The sequence below is a fragment of the Lithobates pipiens genome, unplaced genomic scaffold (assembly GCF_037356315.1).
Source record: "Lithobates pipiens isolate NorthernLeopardFrog02 unplaced genomic scaffold, aLitPip1_a1.2 Scaffold_18, whole genome shotgun sequence".
Taxonomy (NCBI): Eukaryota; Metazoa; Chordata; class Amphibia; order Anura; family Ranidae; genus Lithobates; species Lithobates pipiens.
In genome coordinates, this window is record NW_027507758.1 from 641,174,897 (window position 1) to 641,196,374 (window position 21,478).

At 43.3% G+C, this 21,478-nt stretch overlaps 2 protein-coding genes across 2 annotated transcripts in view; both read right to left on the reverse strand.

The window, feature by feature from the left end:
• Positions 1-21,478, reverse strand: part of LOC143986903 (uncharacterized) — a 1,023,878-nt gene that overhangs the window by 241,444 nt on the left and 760,956 nt on the right. The gene's annotated exons all lie outside the window — the stretch shown is intronic.
• Positions 1,247-21,474, reverse strand: LOC143989583 (uncharacterized). The gene is made up of 8 exons (XM_077489783.1): positions 11,822-21,474; positions 11,204-11,534; positions 7,474-7,608; positions 7,262-7,385; positions 7,035-7,132; positions 6,777-6,953; positions 6,528-6,669; positions 1,247-2,795 (listed from the first exon to the last, which is right to left on the reverse strand). Exons 2-8 carry the CDS (start codon positions 11,285-11,287, stop codon positions 1,549-1,551), a joined length of 2,007 nt encoding a protein of 668 aa, XP_077345909.1. The 5' UTR covers positions 11,288-11,534; positions 11,822-21,474; the 3' UTR covers positions 1,247-1,548.

Here is a 21,478-nt window from a genome sequence, read left to right on the forward strand (position 1 = left end):
GCCTTTACTACTCAACTCTCTCCTTAATGGCCGACCCTTATACAGGCTACCCCCTGTTAGTCTATTATGAATGCTGCTGCTAGACTAATACACGCCACTAACCGATCTGTGACTGCCAATCCCTTCACTGGCTTCCCCTCCCCCACCATATAAAATACAAAATGCTAACCACGACATACAAGGCCATCCGCAACATTGCCCCCAGCTACATCACTGACCTCATCTACATATATCACCCAAATTGTTCCCTCCGTTCCTCCCGGGACCTCCTGCTCTCTAGCTCCCTTGTTACCTCCTCTCATGCTTGTCTTCAGGACTTCTCTAGAGCCTCTCCCATCCTCTAGAACACCCTTCCACCAGTATATCCGATCAGCCCCTAACCTGTCCACCTTTAGGAGATCCCTGAAAACTCACTTATTCAGGGAAGCCCATCCCACAACCACCTGACAACTGTCCCCGAGCCGCCCTCCATCAAATCATTCCCTGCATCTATTACCTTTTTACCACCACCCCCTCCCATTAGAATGTAAGCTCTACAAGAAGAGCCCTCCTATCCCTTCTGTATTGAACTGTACTGTAATTGTGTTGTTCCCTCTCTATATTGTAAAGTGCTGCATAAACTGTCGGCGCTATATAAATTGTGAATAATAATAATTACACATTCTGGCCATAATGATATTGTTTCTGTCATATCATATCACAATACTGCATTATGGCCACTAGATGGAGCCAAGGAAATCAGTGTATGAAATAAAATACATCCAAAATTCATCAGTTGGGTGAATGTTTGTCACATTCATTCCACTAATTTATTAAAAACAGACCTCTAAGGCTACTTTCACACATAGGATCTTTACAGGCCCTATAACGCTAAAAATAGCGATTGCAAATCGCCTGTAAATAGCCTCACCTTTCACTCCAATGTGAAAGCCCGAGTGCTCTCACACTGGAGCCGTGCTCTGGCAGGATGGTAAAAAAAAATGTCCTGCAGGACGCATCTTTGCAGCACTCCTAAAGCGCCCTTGCCTATTAAAATCAATGGGCAGTGTCGACAAAGCACCGCTGCAGTGACATTTTGCGGCCAATTTTAACCCTTTTTAAGCTGCTAGCGAGGGTTAAAAGTACCCCGCTAGCGGCCAAAATGCGCTGCAAAAGGGACTGCTTAACCCCCGATGCCCCCAATGCTCCAGTGTGAAAGTAGCCTAAGTGTTTGTGAAATTTTACACCAGAAAATGTACTCAGCCAATGAAAGGTAATGACTCCATTTTTATTTTTCTCCTGCTATCAATGGCCAACACGGTACAGCACTTCATCCATGTCTTTGGTGATCTCTGATCTCCTTATCAACTGTTTCTTACATGATGGAGATCAGCCATGGAGTATATCTGAGGTGTATATCAGGGTGTGCTTCTTACCACATGAGAGCTGTGATGTCCAGCAATATTCATATAGAAGACATTTCCCGCACCAAACGTACTAATACACCTCAAGGGTTGCGTGGGATCCCTGATGTACAGGAAGACAGGACTTCAGTGAGGAACATTTCCTTCACTCAGGACAGGAAAGTGGCTTCACCCCCGTGTGAGATCTCTGATGTCTGTAAAGATTGAACTTCTGTGAAAAACATTTCCCACACTCAGGACAGGAATACGTCTTCTCCCCTGTGTGAGATCTCTGATGTCTGGAAAGACTGGACTTCCGTGAAAAACATTTGCTGCACTCAGGACAGGCATACGACTTCTGCCCCGTATGAGATCTCTGATGTGTGGAAAGATTAGACTTCTGTGAAAAACATTTCCCACACTCAGGACAAAAATAATTCTTCTCCCCCGTGTGAGATCTCTGATGTGTGTAAAGACTGGACTTCACCGAAAAACATTTCCCGCACTCAGGACAGGAATATGGCTTATCACCCTTGTGAGATCTCTGATGTGTGTAAAGACTGGACTTCACTGAAAAACATTTCCCGCACTCAGGACAGGAATACGGCTTCTCCCCTTTGTGAGATCTCTGATGTGTGTTAAGATTGGACTTCCGTGAAAAACATTTCCCGCACTCAGGGCAGGAATAAGGCTTCTCCCCCGTGTGAGATCTCTGATGTGTATAAAGATCGGACTTCACTGAAAAACATTTCCCGCACTCAGGACAGGAATATGGCCTCTCCCCTGTGTGAGATCTCTGATGTGTGTAAAGATTGGACTTCTGAGAAAAACATTTCCCACACTCAGGACAGCAATACAGCTTCTCCCCCGTGTGAAATCTCTGATGTGTGTAAAGATGGGACTTCTGTGAAAAACATTTCCCACATTCAGGACAGGAATACAGCTTCTCCCCCGTGTGAGATCTCTGATGTGTGTAAAGATGGGACGTCTGTGAAAAACATTTCCCGCACTCAGGACAGGAATACGGCTTCTCCCCTGTGTGAAATCTCTGATGTGTGGAAAGGCTGGACTTCACTGAAAAACATTTCCCGCACTCAGGACAGGAATACGGCTTCTCCCCCGTGTGAGATCTTTTATGCCTATTAAGTTTAGATTTAAATTGGAAACTCTTCCCGCACTCAGTACAGGAAAAGCTCTTCTCTGTTGGAAGAACGGCACCGTTCCGCACAGTCTGAGGTTCCTCAGGATAAGAGGAATACAACGGTCCATCTACACTGTGTGGTGCCGGATGGACATTTGAGGTAGTCGGGTTTTCTCCTGGACTATACTGTGTGATGTCCTCATCTTCTACTTTATAGTCTGGAGACAAAGTGAGACAATCCTCTGAGGTTTTCCTCATCTCCCGTCCATCTACTAAAATAGAAATACAAAGATTATTACTAGACATGAGCTAATTGGTTCCCCTAAACCAGGACTCCGCCCACATCAGGCAGCTTTGTCTCTGAGGATCTTACAATTCCCCCTCAAGGTAACTAGTAAATGGGTCCTCTGTAGGGCAGCAACTCGTTGATTAGTTGGCCAATTTTATTGTTTTGATTAATCGACTAATTGGATAAAAACCTCAGAAAAAGGTTGGTGTATAATTGAGTTAATATTCCTGAATATCTATATACAGTGGTAAATATAAATCTCCAGATATATAGTTGGATATTTAATCCACTCTGAGAATAACAGACAGATAGATGTATTATTAGAGGGAGAATCTGCCACATATCAGAATCAGAGATCAACATTATTAAAATATAAAAAAAGAGGTAAAACGCTGTTTTGCAGATGATCAGACAGGAGTGTAATATAATATGATGGATGACAGACTCCCTTGTCATAGACAGGTAGGTGGGTACAAGCTCCCTGCACCTGATGTCACTTATGCTGGCTGTACACAAACTCATTTTTCTTTAAAAAAAAACATTCATCCAATTTTCTAACCATTAGTGGGATCAAATTGGTGTTCCTTTTCCACCACAGTGAAGGGAAAATTTGAAGGAGCAGAACAGAAAACTTTTCTCATCAAACAAATTTTCACATCATGTATGTGATTTTTGCTCAGACATTACATTCATTTTAGAATTGAATGTTAAAAGCAAGTGGAAATTTCAAACTACACTCGTCCATTCATCGAATGTACAAATCATTTTCATACATATATTTGTGTGAATATTCTCATCCAAAAATCAATCCGTGCATAGTCAGCATAGGAAATTTAGTGGCAGCAGGATGATTTTATTTTAATCATCTGTTATGATGGTGTCAAAAAAATTGTCTTTTATAGTAAAAAAAACAGCAGATAATCAATACTACTTTTTTCATAGATATAATAATTTTATATATAATGCACAATACTAGTAAACTTTTGCTTTATATAATAGTAATGCCTTCTATAACCTCCAGTCTATCAGTCTCCACCTTCTCTGGGGTCAGATGCTGATCTTCCCTGCACAGAGACCTTAAAGTCATTGTAAATGTTGGATTTATTTTTTAAACAAACTTGTCATACTTACCTGCTCTGTGTAATGGTTTTAAACAGAGCAGCCCTGATTCTTTTCTTCTGGAACCCTCCCCCCACTCCTCCTGCCTTCAGAGTTCCCCTATAGGAAGCAACACATTATTGTATAGACTTCCCCTATAGGAAGACACAAAGTATAGTATAGAGTTCCCCTATAGGAAGACACAAAGTATAGTATAGCCACTTTCAGACCGGACCATTTTGCTGGCAAAAGACCAGAGCACTTTTTGCGATTCGGCACTGCGTTGTTTTAACTGACAATTTCGCTTTCGTGCACCATGGCTCCCAAACAAAATTGATGTCCTTTTTTCCCCCACAAATAGAGCTTTATTTTGGGGGTATTTGATCAGCCCTGCGGTTTCTATTTTTTGCGCTATAAACAAAAATAGAGGAGTGACAGTTTGGAAAAAACGCATTATTTTTGACATTTTGCTATATTAAATATCCCCCAGAAATATATATAAATAAAAAATGTTCTCAGTTTAGGCCTATACGTATTCTTCTACATATTTTTGCTAAAAATAAATCGTAATAAGCATTTATTGATTGTTTGCACAAAAGTTATAGCGTTTACAAAATAGGGAATACTATTATGGCATTTTTATTAATATTTTTTTTTGACTGCGACATTATGGCAGACACAACGGACAATTTTGACACATTTTTGGGACCATTGTCATTTTTACAGTGATCAGTGCGATTAAATTGCACTGATTACTGTAAAAATTAAACTGGCAGTGAAGAGGTTAACTCCTAGGGGGCAGTGAAAGGGTTAAGTATGTCCTGCGGAGTGTTTCCAACTGTGGGGGGGGGGCATTGCTACGTGTGGCACATCACTGATCGCTGCTCCCGATTACAGGGAGCAGAGATCAGTGACACTGTCACTAGGCAGAACAGGGAGATGCTTGTTTACATTAGAAGCTCCCCATTCTTCCACTCCATGAGACAATCATGGGTATCTCTGTGTCGATCCAGTTGGTGGGACCCGTGACCCGACTCGCGGAGCCTGACACAGGTGCACATGCAGGCCGCCTCTTAAAGGGCAACGTACAGGTATATTAGTTTGCCTGTACGTGCCATTCTGCCGCATTATATCTGCGTGAAGCGGTCGGCAAGCAGATAGAGTTCCCCTATAGGAAGCTACAAAGTATACTATAGAGTTCCCCTATAGGAAGGTACAAAGTATAGTATAGAGTTCCCCTATAGCAAGAAAAAAAGTTCTGTCTTTAGAATCACTTAATTCCTTCTCTTCCCCAGGACTACATGTCCCATGAGGCATTGCTCCTTACACATTCAAGTTCTCAGGCATTTACTGACATGTATGGAAGGTGTACTGAGCTGTATTTTCTAATATGTAAAGAAATAATGCATTCTGAATGCAGGCCAATTAATCAACTGACAAACGAATCGATTATGAAAATAGTTGACAAATACTTTCATAATCGATTCGTTTTTTCAGCCAAACATCTATTAATCTCCTACCAGATCATTTCTTTATTCATGGACCTTAGTCAGAGAGTGAGGAAACAACGAGAACTGTCTTTTATAGGAGTGACAGTGATGAGGGGATTATAGGACCAGTGTCCCCTCCCCCTCTATCACTCATTTCCATCTTCCCAACACAAGAAGTCCTGCACTTCTTTATGTAGTCCATGATTTAGTCATGAATAACAGCAGGGCTGAGCCCCACCAGAGGTCAGAGAGTGAGGATGGGGGGAGAACAACCAAGATGAAGACTGGACTGATTCTGAAGACCCCCATCATTGGGTTATTGACTCCTCCCTCATTATCACTTTCTGTTTAAGGTTCCAAAGTTTGAGGATGTTATCACATTATTAGCTACAGGTAAAAGTCTGTTCTCCAATCAAATCATCAGATAAAAAATGTCCAGCTGGTAGAAAATGGGTGTAACAAAAGAGAATACATATTATGTTTGTATATAGCAGTGGGTAGAGGGGAGAAAGCAGAAGTCAGGACTATGTAACGTACAACATAATGTATAGAATACAACAGATAGGACTATATAGTATCAGAATGATGTAATGTAAAACATAGAATATATAGTGCAGGGGTCAGGAGTATATAATGTACAATAAAAATTATACAGTGTAAGGGTCGGGACTCATAATATTGGTATTCAGCAATCAGTGGAAGCTTAAATATTTACTTGAGACAGGTTGCAGAGGTCCCACACAGTTGCCTCCCATCTCCTGAGACTGCACTCAGTGACTTGGGGCTGAGACTATACAGACATATCCCTCAACCTGGCACAGCCAGCAGACCACAGAACAAGTAATCCTGGGAGAATTGTTCTGTCAGAGATCTTGCTAGACGTCTATTTTGAAAATTAAAATTTTTCTGCCAGCTGAACCCCAGAATCTCCATAAATCCAGTCTAGATACATAAATTGTGTCTGCAGCACAGAGAAGGAAAATTATCTGAGAGAAATACAGGACGGGGAACACAGCTCAGGAAAGTGACCAGGGGATTACAGGCTGATATCACTCAGTACCCGCCCTACTCTGGACCAATCAGTGAGCAGTATGGATGGAGGAATGTATTTAGTGTTAATGACCCACCTGTTCTGATCTCTGTAGGAGTGTCTTCCTCTATAAATGTCCCCGTTATTCCATCCTCCTCCATAGACTGCTGATCATCCCTCACATACCTCTCTTCTTCTTCTGCTTTAACCTCAAACTCTATATCGATTGGATCTCCACTCTAAATCAAGAAAAGGAGAGAGAATATCATCTGTAAAATATAAGCTTTATTACTGGACAACCCATTGTCTCCATGAGTCTGTATTTTATAAGCCTCACCCCACCAACCTTGTAAGAGTGAAGGATGGTGTGATCTTCCTGTGTGAAATCCCGAGGAAGGCGACATCTCTCTGGTGGGTTCCTGGTATTAGGTGGCTTGTGTCCTTCTGAAAGCTCTACCAACACTCCATCCTCCTCCTTACAATCTTCTTTAACATCAATATTATCATCCCCGAGGTCTCCACTCTGAATATAGAATAAAACATTAATTGTACCAAAAAATGCCTCTCTTTAAATTTTAACTATCGGTGATTGTTTATCATCTACCTGATGATGGTGAGGGATGGTGTGATGTTCCTGTGTAGAATCCCGGGAATACAGAGGATGAGGGCATCTCTCTGGTGGGTTGCCATTACTGGATCCATCTGTAGGAAACACACACACTGACTGAATACATTGTTTGAATATATTTTTTCCATGTGTTTATCAGATGATGGGGGATCTAGGTTGAGCCTCCGTACTGCTCTCTCCTTTACAATAAAGTCTCCTCTTACCCGGTGATGTGAGGGGCGGCTGATTGTCCATCACGACGTCCTTGTAGAGATCCTTGTGTCCTTCTAAATACTCCCACTCCTCCATGGAGAAATAGACAGTGACATCCTGACACCTTATAGGAACCTGACACACACAATGATACAGTCACCATCCAGACACATCCCTTGTCTGTTACTGGATAATGTCCCAGAATTCCCAGAATCCTCCTCACCTCTCCTGTCAGCAGCGCCATCATCTTGTTGGTGACTTCTAGAATCTTCTGCATGTTGTGTCTCTCAAGTTTTAGGGAGTCACATGAAGGCACTGTGATGGTCATATGATCACCTGACTTCACAAGAGGAAATCTCTGTATTGAGGAACCAATAGGAATATCATGTCAGATACCCAGAATCCTCCTCACCTCTCTGGTCAGGTCTGTTTTTTATTAATAGAGAGTCATGTGACCTCCCAGAATCATCCTCACTTCTCCGGTCAGGTCTGTGTTTTATTAACCACTTGACCACTGGGCACTTAAACACCCTTAATAACAAGACCAATTATCAGCTTTCGGTGCTCTCACATTTTGAATGACAATTTCTCAGTCATGCAACACTGTACCCATATGAAATTTTTGTCCTTTTTCACACAAATAGAGCTTTCTTTTGGTGGTATTTAATCACCGCTGGTTTTTTTATTTTTTGTGCTATAAAAGAAAAGAGACCGAAAAAAAAAATTTTTTTCTTTGTTTCTGTTATAAAATTTAGCAGATTAGTAATTTTTCTTCATAAATTATGACAAAAATTTATAGTACAAAATATCTTTGTAAAAATAAGTACAAATTGGGGGATATTATTTGGTCTTTACCCTTGTACACACGGTCCGAAATTCAGACGGAAATTGTCTGATCGGACCGTGTTGTCGGATAATCCGACTGTTTGTGGGCTCCGTCTGACTTTTTCTATCGGAATGTCCGACCAACAAAGTTTGAGAGCTGGATATAAAATTTTCCAACATGATCCGATCGGACTTTGTCCGATCATTTATAGAGAATTCCGATCGGGCAAAGTGCCACGCATGCTCAGATCAAATTACGAGACCAAAGCTATTGGCTACTAGCCTGAACGTAGTCCCATCGTAACTAATGAACGTCATCACATTCTGAACAATTGGATTTTCCGACAACTTTGTCCGACCGTGTGTATGCAACACCAGTTTTGGAAAAAATCTGATGGATTTTGTGATCTGAATGTCCGACCGTGTGTACAAGGGCTTTGTGAAAGAATCCACGAGCTATGGTGCCAATATCTGAAAATTGATCATACCTGAAGTACTGACGGCCTATCTCATTTTTTGAGACCCTAACATGCCAGAAAAGTACAAATACCCCCAAATGATCCATTTTTGGAAAGAAGACATAACAAGGTATTTAGTAAGAGGCAAGATGAGTTTTTTGAAGTTGTAATTTTTTCCCACAATTCTTTGCATAATCAAGATTTTTTTTCACAAAATTGTCATATTATCAGGTTATTTCTCACACACAGCATATGCATACCACAAATTACACCCCAAAACACATTCTGCTTTTACTCCCGAGTATGGCGATACCACATGTGTGAGACTTTTACACAGCATGGCCACATACAGAGGCCCAACATGCAGGGAGCACCATCAGGCATTCTGGAGCACCCAGGCCAATTCTGACATTTCTCTCCTACATGTAAAAATCATAATTTATTTGCTAGAAAATTACATAGAACCCCAAAACATTATATATATTTTTTAGCAAAGACCCAACTTTTTATCTTGCACGGTATTTGCGCAATGTTTCTAAATTTTTTTGGAAATTTGCTTTAAAAAAAAAAAAAAACAGTAAAGTTAGCCCAATGTTTTTGCATAATCTGAATGATGAAGTTATGGTGAGTAAACAGATACCTAACATGTCACCCTTCAGAATTGCACACGCTAGTGGAATGGCGCCAAACGTCGCTACTTAAAAATTCCCATAGGCGACGCTTTAATTTTTTTTTACTGGTTACATGTTTTGAGTTACAGAGGAGGTCTAGGACCAAAATGATTGCTCTCGCTCTAACGTTCGCAGCGAAACCTGTGGTTTGAACACCGTTTTTCATATGGGACTTACATATGCGTTCGCTTCTGCAATGCGAGCACATGGGGACAGGGGCACTTTTAAAAAAAAAAAATTATTGTTCATTTTACTTTATTTATTTTAGTTTGACACTTTTTTCCCCAAAAATATATATTTTTTATCACTTTTATTCCTATTACAAGGAATGTAAACATCCCTTGTAATAGGAATATGGCCTGACAGGTCCTCTTTACAGTTTGATATGGGGTCAATAAGACCCCACATCTCACCTCTAGGCTGGGAAGCCTGAAATAATTAAAAAAAACTATTCTTGCTCTGATCGTATTGGCGAGTCGTAGAAGCACCGGAGGACGGCGGGAAGGGGGGATGTCCCCTCTCGCCTCCTGTAAGAACGATCAAGCAGCGGAACAGCCAATATGATCATTCTTATGGTGTAGGAAATCACAGGCTGCTGAAAAAGCTGATATCTGAATGATGCCTGTAGCTACAGGCATCATTCAGATATCCCCGCACAAAGTCAAGGACGTCATATGACGGCCGGTGGGCGGAAAGTGGTTAAAATGCATTTTATTTTTTTAGCACAAAGTTGTCCATTTATACAATATTTCTAACACATAGCATGTGCATACCAAAAATTACACCCCAAAATAGATTCTCTTACTCCTCCTGAGTACGGGGATACCACATGTGTGATACTTCCACAGCCTGGCCACCTACAGAGGCCGAGTACAGCCAAGCATGGCTGGGTATGGCCGAGCATGGCTGGGTATCACTGAGTATTGCAGGGTATCACCGAGTATGGCTGAGCATGGCCGAGTATGGCTGGGTATTGCAGAGTATCACCGGGCATGGCTGGGTATTGCAGGGTATCACCGACTATGGCTGGGTATCACCCAGTATGGCTGGGTATGGCAAAGTAATGGCAGGGTATTGCAGAGTATTTCAGATTATTGGCAGGGCATTGCTGGGTATTGCAGAATATTGGCAGGGCATTGCAGAGTATTGGCAGGGAATTGCAGAGTATTGGCAGGGAATTGCAGAATATTGACAGGGAATTGCAGAGTATTGCAGAATATTGCAAAGTATTGGCAGGGTATTGCAGGCTATTGCAGATTATTGGCAGGGCATTGCTGGTTATTGCAGAGTATTGGCAGGGCATTGCAAAGTATTGGCAGGGGATTGCAGAGTATTGGCAGGGAATTGCAGAGTATTGGCAGGGAACTGCAGAGTATTGGCAGGGCATTGCTGGGTATTGCAGAGTATTGGCAGGGAATTACAGGGTTAATTGTCGGTGAGCAGCGCTGTGGGCACTGCAGATCCAGCCCACAGCGCTGCTGACACCGATCTCTCCTCTCTCACTACAGAGAGGGGAGGGAGTTATGACGCCGGTTTGTTTACAAGTGATCGCTCCGTCATTTGACGGAGTGATCATGTGGTAAACGGCTGCAATGAGCGGCCGTTTACTTTGATGCACCGGGTCCTGTGCATTCGGCTATGGGCCGGTTGTTATGTGGTTAATAGAGATAAGAGTGATGTCATGTGACCTCCCAGAATCCTCCTCACCTCTCCGGTCAGGTCTGTGTTTTATTAATAGAGATAAGAGTGATGTCATGTGACCTCCCAGAATCCTCCTCACCTCTCCGGTCAGGTCTGTGTTTTATTAATAGAGATAAGAGTGATGTCATGTGACCTCCCAGAATCCTCCTCACCTCTCCGGTCAGATCTGTGTTTTATTAATAGAGATAAGAGTGATGTCATGTGACCTCCCAGAATCCTCCTCACCTCTCCGGTCAGGTCTGTGTTTTATTAATAGAGATAAGAGTGATGTCCTGTGACCTCCCAGAATCCTCCTCACCTCTCTGGTCAGCAGGTAGATGATCTCCAGGGTGAGGTTTAGTATCTTCTCAGTCATGTGACTCCGGTCCTCCTCCATCCTCATTGGTCATGTGATCTATACAGGTTTCCCTGTAAACCAATAATTAATGACAGAGAATGCTCTGGACTGTACTGGCTGTACAATATTAGGATGGGGATGTATGGAGGATAATATGAGGGAATAACGGACCTCAGTGGGATTACACACAGAGGAACATTCAGTGTTGTTTTGGTCCAGGAGCCTCTTACATTTAACTTGATAGATTGCAAAGTCCTTTTACTATGTTAAGTCCGCTTTGCTGGTTTTCAATCTGCTGGCAAAAAAGGACAAATAAGATTCCATCTATGTCTAAATAAACCCCCCATCCCCCACACCTAATAAAAGTCATATTGTTTAAAAAAGTCTAATAAATAAAAAAGAATGAAGAAAAGGTTGCGGCCCTGTAAGTGGGGAAATTAAGGGGTTATTCTAGGTCTCCACACTATATATGTGTGTATCATCATCTGCTGGAGATAAAATACATCACAGTGACTATGGAGGAAGAGGACGGACATGACGGGGGTTAGTGGGTGTAAATAGAAAATAAGAGCTTATTACCTCCTCTGCTACCTTTTCCAACGATGTCTCTTCTCTACTTCCTCCCGATGCGCCTCTCACTCGGAACTTCCTGTCTGTTCCTGACATCAGTTCCTGTCTTCCATAGAGACTTCCTGTCTGGGTAGAAGTGAGATCACCACCTTGTGAAGGTCAGAGGAACTGCAGAAACCTCTCAAAGTGTGAACATGGCCTTGTGCTGTGTGTGTATGTACTGTATAACCTTATAGATGGGTCATCTCCACTCCCACCAAGGGGGATAGAAATATATTACTGCCTAGTCCAGCCTTTCTCATCCAGAATTCCTCATAAATTTTCTAGGGGTTCCTTGAGAAATGAACAATTTATGTCTCTTCGTAACAACTGGCAACAATGATCTGTAAAATCAATTTCTTGGAGTACATAACAGGAGACAGAGCATCTTTCTAAATCCTCACAAACACTGTTATGTGCCACCTATAGGTGATTGAACACTGATAAAAAAAAAAGACAGGAAGTCCCCTCCTAGTGTATAAACACTAGGCAAACCATAGACCATAACACAGAGGGGAAGGATCTCTGTGCGGTCCAATGTTCTCCAAGAAATCAATTTTACAGGTAAACCAAAGCAATCTTATTTTCTTTACTGCACATCACAGGACAAAGAGCATCTTCTTAAATCCTTACTAACAGGGATGTCCCACTAAAACATGAGGGGAGGGCAACAAGCCAACAAGCACCAAAAAACAACCAGAAATTGTGAAGAACGTTCATGCAGCAGCCTGCAAAATATCAGTGCCCAAAGAGCATTGTTCTTGAAATGGATAAGAACTACAAACTAGATCAAGGTTATCTGCTGCTATTTCTAATTAAAAAGTATAAATGTGCATGCACATTAGAAGTAAACACTCTCTGAGACACGTTCAGCTCGGTTACTTCTAACTTCTGATTTATTCGTGGGCGGTGTTAATATTTTATACAGAAAGATACGTCATTGCTATGTCAGTCTAATAGGTACATCTTATTGGTTAAAATACAAAAGAAATGGAGAAACTTGATGCTTAAAGTTTGGTTGAAGTTGGTTCTGTTATCTCAAATGCATTCTTCTAACGCGTAAGATGTAGGGTACAGGCACCATTTTAAACTCTGAACAGAGAGACAATCTGTATACCACATAATATGTAAGGAGCATAGAAATATGTATACACATAAGCAAATAGACATTTTCTGATTATCATTATGTACATTCGATTCCTTCACAGTCCCCCCTAAAATGGCTATTTTCTTCTGTGCCTCATCTAAAGGTCCTACTCACCTGGCCCATTCTCCTCGGCAACTCTTTTTAAGCTGTATATAGAGTTAGGCAGCAACTAGTTCACTACCCCCTCGATACAGCTGGAGAAGGGCAATCAGGTGCTATCTATCCCTATAGGATTGTGAGATTTTGGACAGGGAGTGACTGTAGAGGAGTGAAGGTTTTGTCATCCTCCATCATAAAAGGATCCTCTTCTTCTTGGTGGAGAAATGTAGGTGGGCTGTTGTCTACAGCCTTGCTCATTAACTTCTTTACGAAAGGTAGAATATAGCATATAATCAGAGCTAAAAGAACCAGGATTATTAGTACTGTTACCCCTATCTGGGCGAGCACTTTTTGTCACCCACTCATCCAGCTAAAATATTGATCCTATGGATCTGTAATACCTGAGTTCTTCTTCAACTCCAATGACAAATCTAATTTCTTTATAGCTAAAGTTACTTTACCATTTGGGCCAGAATTATCAGGAATGTAGGTGCAGCAGGTTCTTTTTTCTATCATTTTACAGACACCTCCTTTCTCAGCTAACACCATGTCTAAGGCCATCTGTTTCTGGAATGTCATGTAGGAAGTGGGGGCTAGCTGGTCAGCAATTCCATGGAGGGCATCTTTAGTGTAATTCACAAATCTTTGTTGGTTATAGTATATGTAATTGATCCAATCTACATTCTTGTTCAGTTATTATGGGGATCAAAGACTCAAAACCAGCTTTTACCTGATCCCTGGCTTTGAATTCATCAGGGACCCCCTTGGCCTATGCCATGTACAAATGAGGGTCAAAGCTTCCGGAGAGAGCTGCTCGCTTCCTCCTCTGACTAGGTGCTGGGTTAGTGTATATATCAGGAGTATCTTCTGCTAGGATATGGAGGGGCATAATGACCTTTTCAAGGACACTTTTACCGGTCCAGATACCCTTTAATTTGGTCCTATGTTCCAACCCACTGTCCCTCCCAGGAACCACAATTCTGGCCCCAGTAACTGCCTGTAAAACACACATATATATCCTTACCATCAGGGATGTCACTGTACCAATGGCATTGCCATGAAAGGGTCAAATGGACAAGGTACTATGTCACAGTAATCAAAGGTAAAAGTGGTCACGTGTACCTGAAGAGTTATACCAAAATGTAATTGTTATCATTTTTTTGTGATGGTCACCTCCTGGGCCTCCCCCCTAGACCAAACAGAAAAAGGATATGCAGCATGGTCGTCATGAAGTGGGCGGGATCTTGTCCTCATGGGTTGGAGCTTTCTTGCAGTGGGAGGCATGTATTCAGGTGTTCTTCTCGGCCAATTCAACTAAGGTGGCTGTGGTCAGCAAAACTTGGAATGGACCATCATATCTGGGTTCAAAAGAATGCATTCTCACAAATTTCTTTACCAGCCCCCAATCTCCAGGCAGTAGTTGGTGTGTTCCTGTATCTAATTCAGGATCTGGAATGGAAGAAAACACCTGGACATGCATTTGGGTTAATTCTTGTGATAATGCGGTCACATAATTAGTCAACACATCAGATTGCAACTGTAACCGTTGGGGAAAGTGACAGCCAAGTCTGGGGGCTGAACCAAACAACATTTCATAAGGGTATAGAGCATGTTTCCCCCGAGGAGTGTGTCTGACACTGAACAGGGCAATGGGCAAACTGTCTGGCCGACTCATGTTAGTCTTTTGGGCCATCTTTAACATCCTGTTTTTCTAGTGTCCCTTTCATCCTTTCTACCTTCCCGCTACTTTGAGGATGGTAAGAGGTGTGTAGAGCCAACTGAACCCCCAGTGCTGCTACAATCTCTTTTGTAAGGGTTGCTGTGAAGGCTGGGCCTGATCGCTCTCTATCACCTCTGGGACCACAAATCTACATACTATCTCACTCAGTAGTTTCTTAACTGTGGTCCTGGCAGTCATGTCCACCTCCACTAGGGCGTATTCGAATCTGCCACTCCTTTGACATTTTTGAGTGATCAATTTGTATCCCCTGGAAGGGGGTATAGGGATTTTGCCAGGTGCTTCTTCTGTGCCTTTTCTGTACGTTCTGGGTTACATTTGTTGCAGATAGTGCATGATCTGCAGAAGTTGTTGTTCAATGAAGTAACTCCTGGTGCTACATAGTACTTGATAAGAGTTCATAAGAGTCTAGTGGGCAGCTCCATTTGCCCATTGCACTGTGGCTGGGTACATACTCCTAGGTAGACAAGGCTTCTTGTTGCACTCAAATAGTCCATCTCTGAGAGTTCCTCCTCTCCGTTTCCAGCTTTCCTTCTCATCCGGACTTGCTGCTTCCTGTAATTATTTCAGATAAACTCTGTCCACTGGGAGAGTCTGTAGGATAAGCACATGGTGGTCTTCTTCTACCACCCTGCTGTCCACTTCCCGTGGACCACTGGCTGTCTGTTTGGCAGCTGAATCGGCTAGATTGCCTCGAGCTTCCTTCGAGTTGAGTTTGTCGTGTGCTTTACTTTTAGAATAGTCACTTGGGTTGGGAGAAGCAGGGCGTCCACCAAGTCCTTGATGGCTGAGCTATGTTTCACAGGTGTTCCTTCAGCCGTCAGGAACCCTCTGTCCTTCCAGATGACACCAAAATCATGGGCAACGCTGAAAGCTTATCTTGAGTCAGTATGAATGTTGGCTCTTTTTCCCTCTGCCAATTTACATGCTGTAGTAAGTGCTTGCAGCTCTGCCACCTGTGCATACTTCACCGGCGGTAAGGTTTCAGTTTGGAGAACCGAGTTTTCAGTGGTGACCTGGATCCTGCAGGGGTATTTCACTCACGGTGGGGAGATGCGTAGTTTCCAGCAGCATTAGTTTGATGCAGTCATGGGGTGACAAGTCAAGACTCGACTCCTCCTCCTTTCCCCCCTTGAGAAGTGAAAGAAGGGTGGTAGGTTTCAGTGTTTGACAACGTAATAGAATAATGCTGTCTAGAAGATAGGAACACAGGAGTCTCAAGTGTCTGGCAGTGGACAGATGTTTCGGGTGGATCTTGGTGGAGTATGGGAGCAATGTCATGGGGAGCAAGCAGAATGAGGCAGAGTTCGAGGACCAAGCCCGAAGTTTTGTCAAACAAGGCTTGTGCAGCAAAGACGGCTCGCAAACACGATGGGCCTCCTCTTGCTATCGCATCCAGCCAAAAGGAATAATATCCTATAGGCAGATGCCGTGTGATTGGTTGAGTACACCTGTAGCATGTCCCAGATGTTTGGATACAAAGGGCTTGAACATTTTGTCGTAGTCTGGGAGCCCTAGCACCAGAGATGGTGTGCTTGAGGGCCTCAAAGTTGGATATTGCTTCAGGAGACATCTGGAAGGGGTCTGATTTCAGGGTGTCATACAAAGGTTGCATCAGTAGGGAGAGTTCTGGAATCCATGCTCTGCAATAGGAAATTAGTCCAAGGAAGGAATGAAGGGGCTTCTGGCCTTGTGGCAGTGGGATGTTGGAGATTGCTTACACCCTGTCTTCAGTGAGATGTCTTGTCCCATGGGACAAGACAGTGTCCAAGAAAAATGACAGATGTTGAGCACCACTGCAATTTGGGCTTTGAGGCTTTGCAACCCTGTTTTGGCAAGATAGCACAACTGGCTTTCTGAGGTGATTTCAACAGTGGGTAAGTCAGCTGCACAGTGGAGAAGGTCATCAACATATTGGAGGAGAATCACTTCCAGGTGATCCTCTTGTTATGTGTCAAGGACTATAGCCATAGCTTTTGCAAACTAGCTTGGAGAGTTCTGTGCCCCTTCTGGCATAACTGTTTATTTATGTTGTTGTTTTCGTGGGCGAATGCAAAAGGTACCAGCAGGAGGGGTGAGGGTGGACACTGAAGAGAGCGTTTGCATGGTCCACCACTGTGAGGTACTTTGCAGTCAGGGACACCTCCGCAAATAGCTTGTTCTCTTTTAGGGGTTCTCTTCTTCCTAGAGAACAGAGGTGTGTTGCATGGAGATGTGCAGGGTATCAGGGCTCCATTTGACACAAGGGCCTTGACATGCTTCAAAATAGCTGCAGATTGAGCTAACTTTAGGGGGGTATTGTGGTTTCCCTGGGCAATGATGCACCCTCGTTGAACTTGACTGAAACTGGTGGCACCTTTAAGTGACAGTTGTCTTCCGGTCCTGTGGATCATAGGCACGCAGGGATTCTGTCAAGTACTTCCTGCGGTATTGAACTTGGAGTTATTGCTCCATGAAGTGTCATCATAAGAGGCAGAGAACACAAGGCAGATGAGTCTTCCAAGGATAGGGGAGTATGTAACTTCATCCCCCTTCAGGTGCTAAAATGATTGATGCCTGTAGTCTGGACAGCACATCAGCTCCTAGTAGATTCAAGGGACATGTAGAGGACACTGTCATAAGGGGTTACACGGGTTTGCCCATTTCCTATCGTGAGTTGGGGCGTGGTGGTGGAGGTTCATGTCCATGTTGCCCTTCATGGGGATCCCTGTCTTGTCTTGGATGTCTTGGGGCTCTGCATGCTCTTCTGGTGTGACCCTGCTTCCCACAGTTGTAACAGATGATCTTTTCCTTGGTATTGGGCAGTGGTGGTGGACGAGTGTAGGCGGGATCTTCATCTTGTGTTACCATGAGGGGCTTTGTTTTTTTGGTTTTCTTACCCTCTGGCCAGCAACAGTAAATTGGACATTTTCATTGAGCGATATTCGGGGCGGGCCACCATCAGGCTTTTTCTGATATCTGAGTCCTGAGACAAAAGCAGATGATAACATGTGTGCCTTTTCATAGAGGGAGAAGCCCAGATCATCAAAGGCCTGTATGAGTCTAGCATGATACTTCTCCACAAACTCCCCTTTATCTTGGGCAATATCTTGGACTGTGGTGGTTTGATCTGCCAATTTCTCCTTTGCCCAGTTGCGGAGTTGTGCACAGAACTCCACGCCTGAGGTGTAGTTAGTGGCACTTGTCAGGCAGACATCATAGTAGGGCTGCCTGCATGACCGGCAAAAAGACATGTCCTACTTTAATTTGGCATTGGCTGATCAAGTCTCTTGTAGTCGCCCTATCCTGCGGTAGAAGGGCATTGGCTGTTTTTCTGAGTCAGGCAGACTTGTCACTAAGGCCGCCGCTTGTGATGGGGTAAAAGCAACATACATCACCAGTGCCCCTTCTGGTAACCGAGACTGATGTTGGGGCGGGGGGCTGAGAATGGGCACTGTTTCTTATGATTGTTAGCATATGTTTGAGATCCTCTCGGGAAACTGTGAGTCCGGAGCCGGATTGGGGGTTAAATCAGCAGGTGGCCTTGCTGCTTGTTGTTGGCCTTCCCACTCGGATGCTTCTTCATCATTAACATACCCAGCCTGTGAAGGTAGTGCTTCCATATAAGGGTGTGTGGTAGGAGCCATCCTGGTTTAGAACAGGAAGAACTGGGTATAGGCCATGGCTGGGCCTACTGGGTGTACCAAGATTGCCGCCGGTAGGAAGTGCACTGGACTAGGCAGAAAGTGAAGGCATGGGTGCACTAAGCTGGCTGCCGGGTGGAGTTGTCACAGTGGGTTGTGCTTGGGCTGGAGTTTTGAGAAGGGAGTGGGTGTAAGGCGGATGGCAGGGTTGTCCCTCTTCTCCTTTGTTCCAGTTTTAGTATATGGGGGCGGTACAGCCACATTATCAACTCTGTGATACACATACATAGTACAATTGGCATCTTTCTTGATTTCCTCTTTTATCCAACCCTCTTTTGCAATGCCCTTGCCATCCTGTACCATGCTTCTGCCACATCCAATAAGCCGTTATCACACAGAGCACCCTTTGTTCTCTTATCAGCACACGCCATTCCTCTGCTTCTTGCAACATCTTCTCTCCTCTTCACAATATCACATGCTAGCATTCCCTTTTCTCTCTCTCTTTCAGCGGACAGCTTCAGAGGAGAATACAGGCAACTAATGGGTTAATACTCCTCTGACTGCTGTCTTATCAAAGAATTCCTAGGGTGGGGGCTCGCATCCCTGCGAGCGATCCTGTCTCCTCGCAGGCTCCTGGCTCTTCTATCTCTTTGAGGGTCTGCCCAAACCCCCCTTTCACCGGGTAATGTATATTTAATCTCAAAACTAGCAGGTCAGGGTTGTGTGGAGCAGTGGCTTATGGCCCAACTGATCCTTCAGGTAGCCACCTTCTCTCACCTTCACCAATCCCCAACCCTCCTCATGTATGGCAAACAGTAATCCACAAATACACTCAGGACAGGACATTACACCTGACACTCTTTGAACTGAAAAGATAGCTCTCGGGAGAAGCTCACTTGAGTTACAAGACTGCCAAATTCCAGCGAGCCTGCGTTCAGTCTGCCCAACCCGCAGCTGAGATTAACCCTCAAGAAAAGCTCGCCCGAGAAGAACGTTTATAGACATTTGCAAGACTGCCACTTAAGCAAGCCTTCTTTCAGACTGCCCTAATTCGCAGCTGAGATTAACCCTCAGAGGTCCTACACAGTCAACCTCGAGTAACCCCGTCTATAAACGCCTGCAGAATTCCACCCCACCACTAGAGGTAGAATCTAGGGGTGAGGATGGACACACGCCTGCAGCTGCACTTTCAGTCTGCTAAATTTGCAGTCCTTCAGAATGACAGACACTGAACAGATAATAGTCAGCAGAAAACCATTAGCAGGTTTGTTAAAACAGCTCCAGGCGAGAAATAAGTTACCTGCCTCTTTGAACAATCGAAAGGAGCCAACAAGACAAAATCAACCAGCCCAACCGGAGAAGTCGTACAATGGTAAGGATAAATATGCTTACCGTACTGTTAGGGCTGCGCGCTTAACCCCCTTCTCTGATCTGGCCAATTGTTCAGTCCTGGAATGCGGTCTCCCTTCGATTGAAGCCTGAAGCCCCCACGCTCAGCGCCAAATGAAATGGATAAGAACTACAAACTAGTTCAAGGTTATCTGCTGCTATTTCCAATTAAAAAGTATAAATGTGCATGCACATTAGAAGTAAACACTCCCTGAGACACGTTCAGCTCAGGCTACTTCTAACTTCTGCTTTATTCGTGGGCGGGGTTAATATTTTATACAGAAAGATACGTCATTGCTATGTCAGTCTAATAGGTACATCTTATTGGTTACAATACAAGAGAAATAAGGAAACTTGATGCTTGAAGTTTGGTTGAAGCTGGTTCTGTTATCTCAAATGCATTCTTCTAACATGTGGGATGTAGGGTGTAGACGCCATCTTTAAACTCCTAACAGAGAGTCAATCTGTATATGTACATAAGTAAGGAGCATGTATACACATAAGCAAATAGGCATTTTCTGATTATCATTATGTACATTACATTCCTTAACATTACAGAGGAGGTCTAGTGCTAGAATTATCGCTCTCGTTCTGACAATCGAGGCAATACCTCACATGGGTTAATTTTACACCGTTTACATATGCGGGCACGACTTCCGTTTGCATTTTCTTTGCTGCGCGAGCTTGCGAGGATGGGGGCGCTTTAAAAAAAATTCTTATTTATTTTTTATTATTTTACATTGTGTTGTTTAAAAAAAAATGTGATGACTTTTATTGCTGTCACAAAGAATGTAAACATCCTTTGGGACAGTGATGGGTGGTGACAGGTTCTCTTTATGGAGGGATCGGGGGGGGTCTAAAAGACCTCCAATCCCTCATTTGCATTTCAAAGTATTCGGATCACTGAAAACGGCAATTCTGAATACTGTATATTTTTTTTAAACCGGCACCATTGGCAGCCGAGTAAACATGGGTTTACAGAGAGAAGACTGGAATGATGCCGTTTCCGGCTTTCGTCCAGTCTGTCTCTAGGAGCCGGAAGTGGCGGATCGAAGATCGGGTCTCCCGGTGGGACTGGAGGCCCGGGAAGAGTGTCAGAAGGCGGAGAGAGGGGAGATGTCCCCTCGCACTCCTCCGTAATAACAACCGAGTGGCATTTAGCCTCATCAGTTGTTATGGAACAATTAAAAAAAAAAAAAAAAATGTAACACTGCGCTAGCCAAATACAAAAAAGCCGCTAACACACCCAAATGGATATTTTCTAGGTGAAAAAATGTGCAATATATACAAACGTGTAGCGCTAAAACAAAAGAAATTGCAAAGATCACATGTACTTTATATACTATGCCACGTGCTGAGCCACCAAAACTACCAACATGTTCCTTATAATAAGAACTTACAATCTAAGTGAACATTATACAAATAAAACCATCTAGTATTTGCAAATTATGTGTACATAAAATCTGCACATAAAGTTATGTGGCTATGTGCTCACAATACCTAAATGTTCAATAGTCCAAAGACAGAAAAATAAAGTAAAACAGTCTGTGAAGTCTTCTTGAATAAAGTGATCAAATCCCACGTGTGTGATCGGATTCACATTCCACCTTCCTGTTATGGAACAATTCCTT

What these genes read in the sequence shown, in the direction of transcription:
- LOC143989583 (XM_077489783.1), bottom strand. Translation starts at nt 11,287, where the DNA reads ATGAGGATGGAGGAGGACCGGAGTCACATGACTGAGAAGATACTAAAC. An exon ending in GCCGCCCCTCACATCACCGG is followed by an intron (nt 7,133 to 7,261) that starts GTAAGAGGAGAC and finishes TGTTTCCTACAG; the next exon opens with ATGGATCCAGTAATGGCAAC. An exon ending in TCCTACAGAGATCAGAACAG is followed by an intron (nt 2,796 to 6,527) that starts GTGGGTCATTAA and finishes TTTCTATTTTAG; the next exon opens with TAGATGGACGGGAGATGAGG.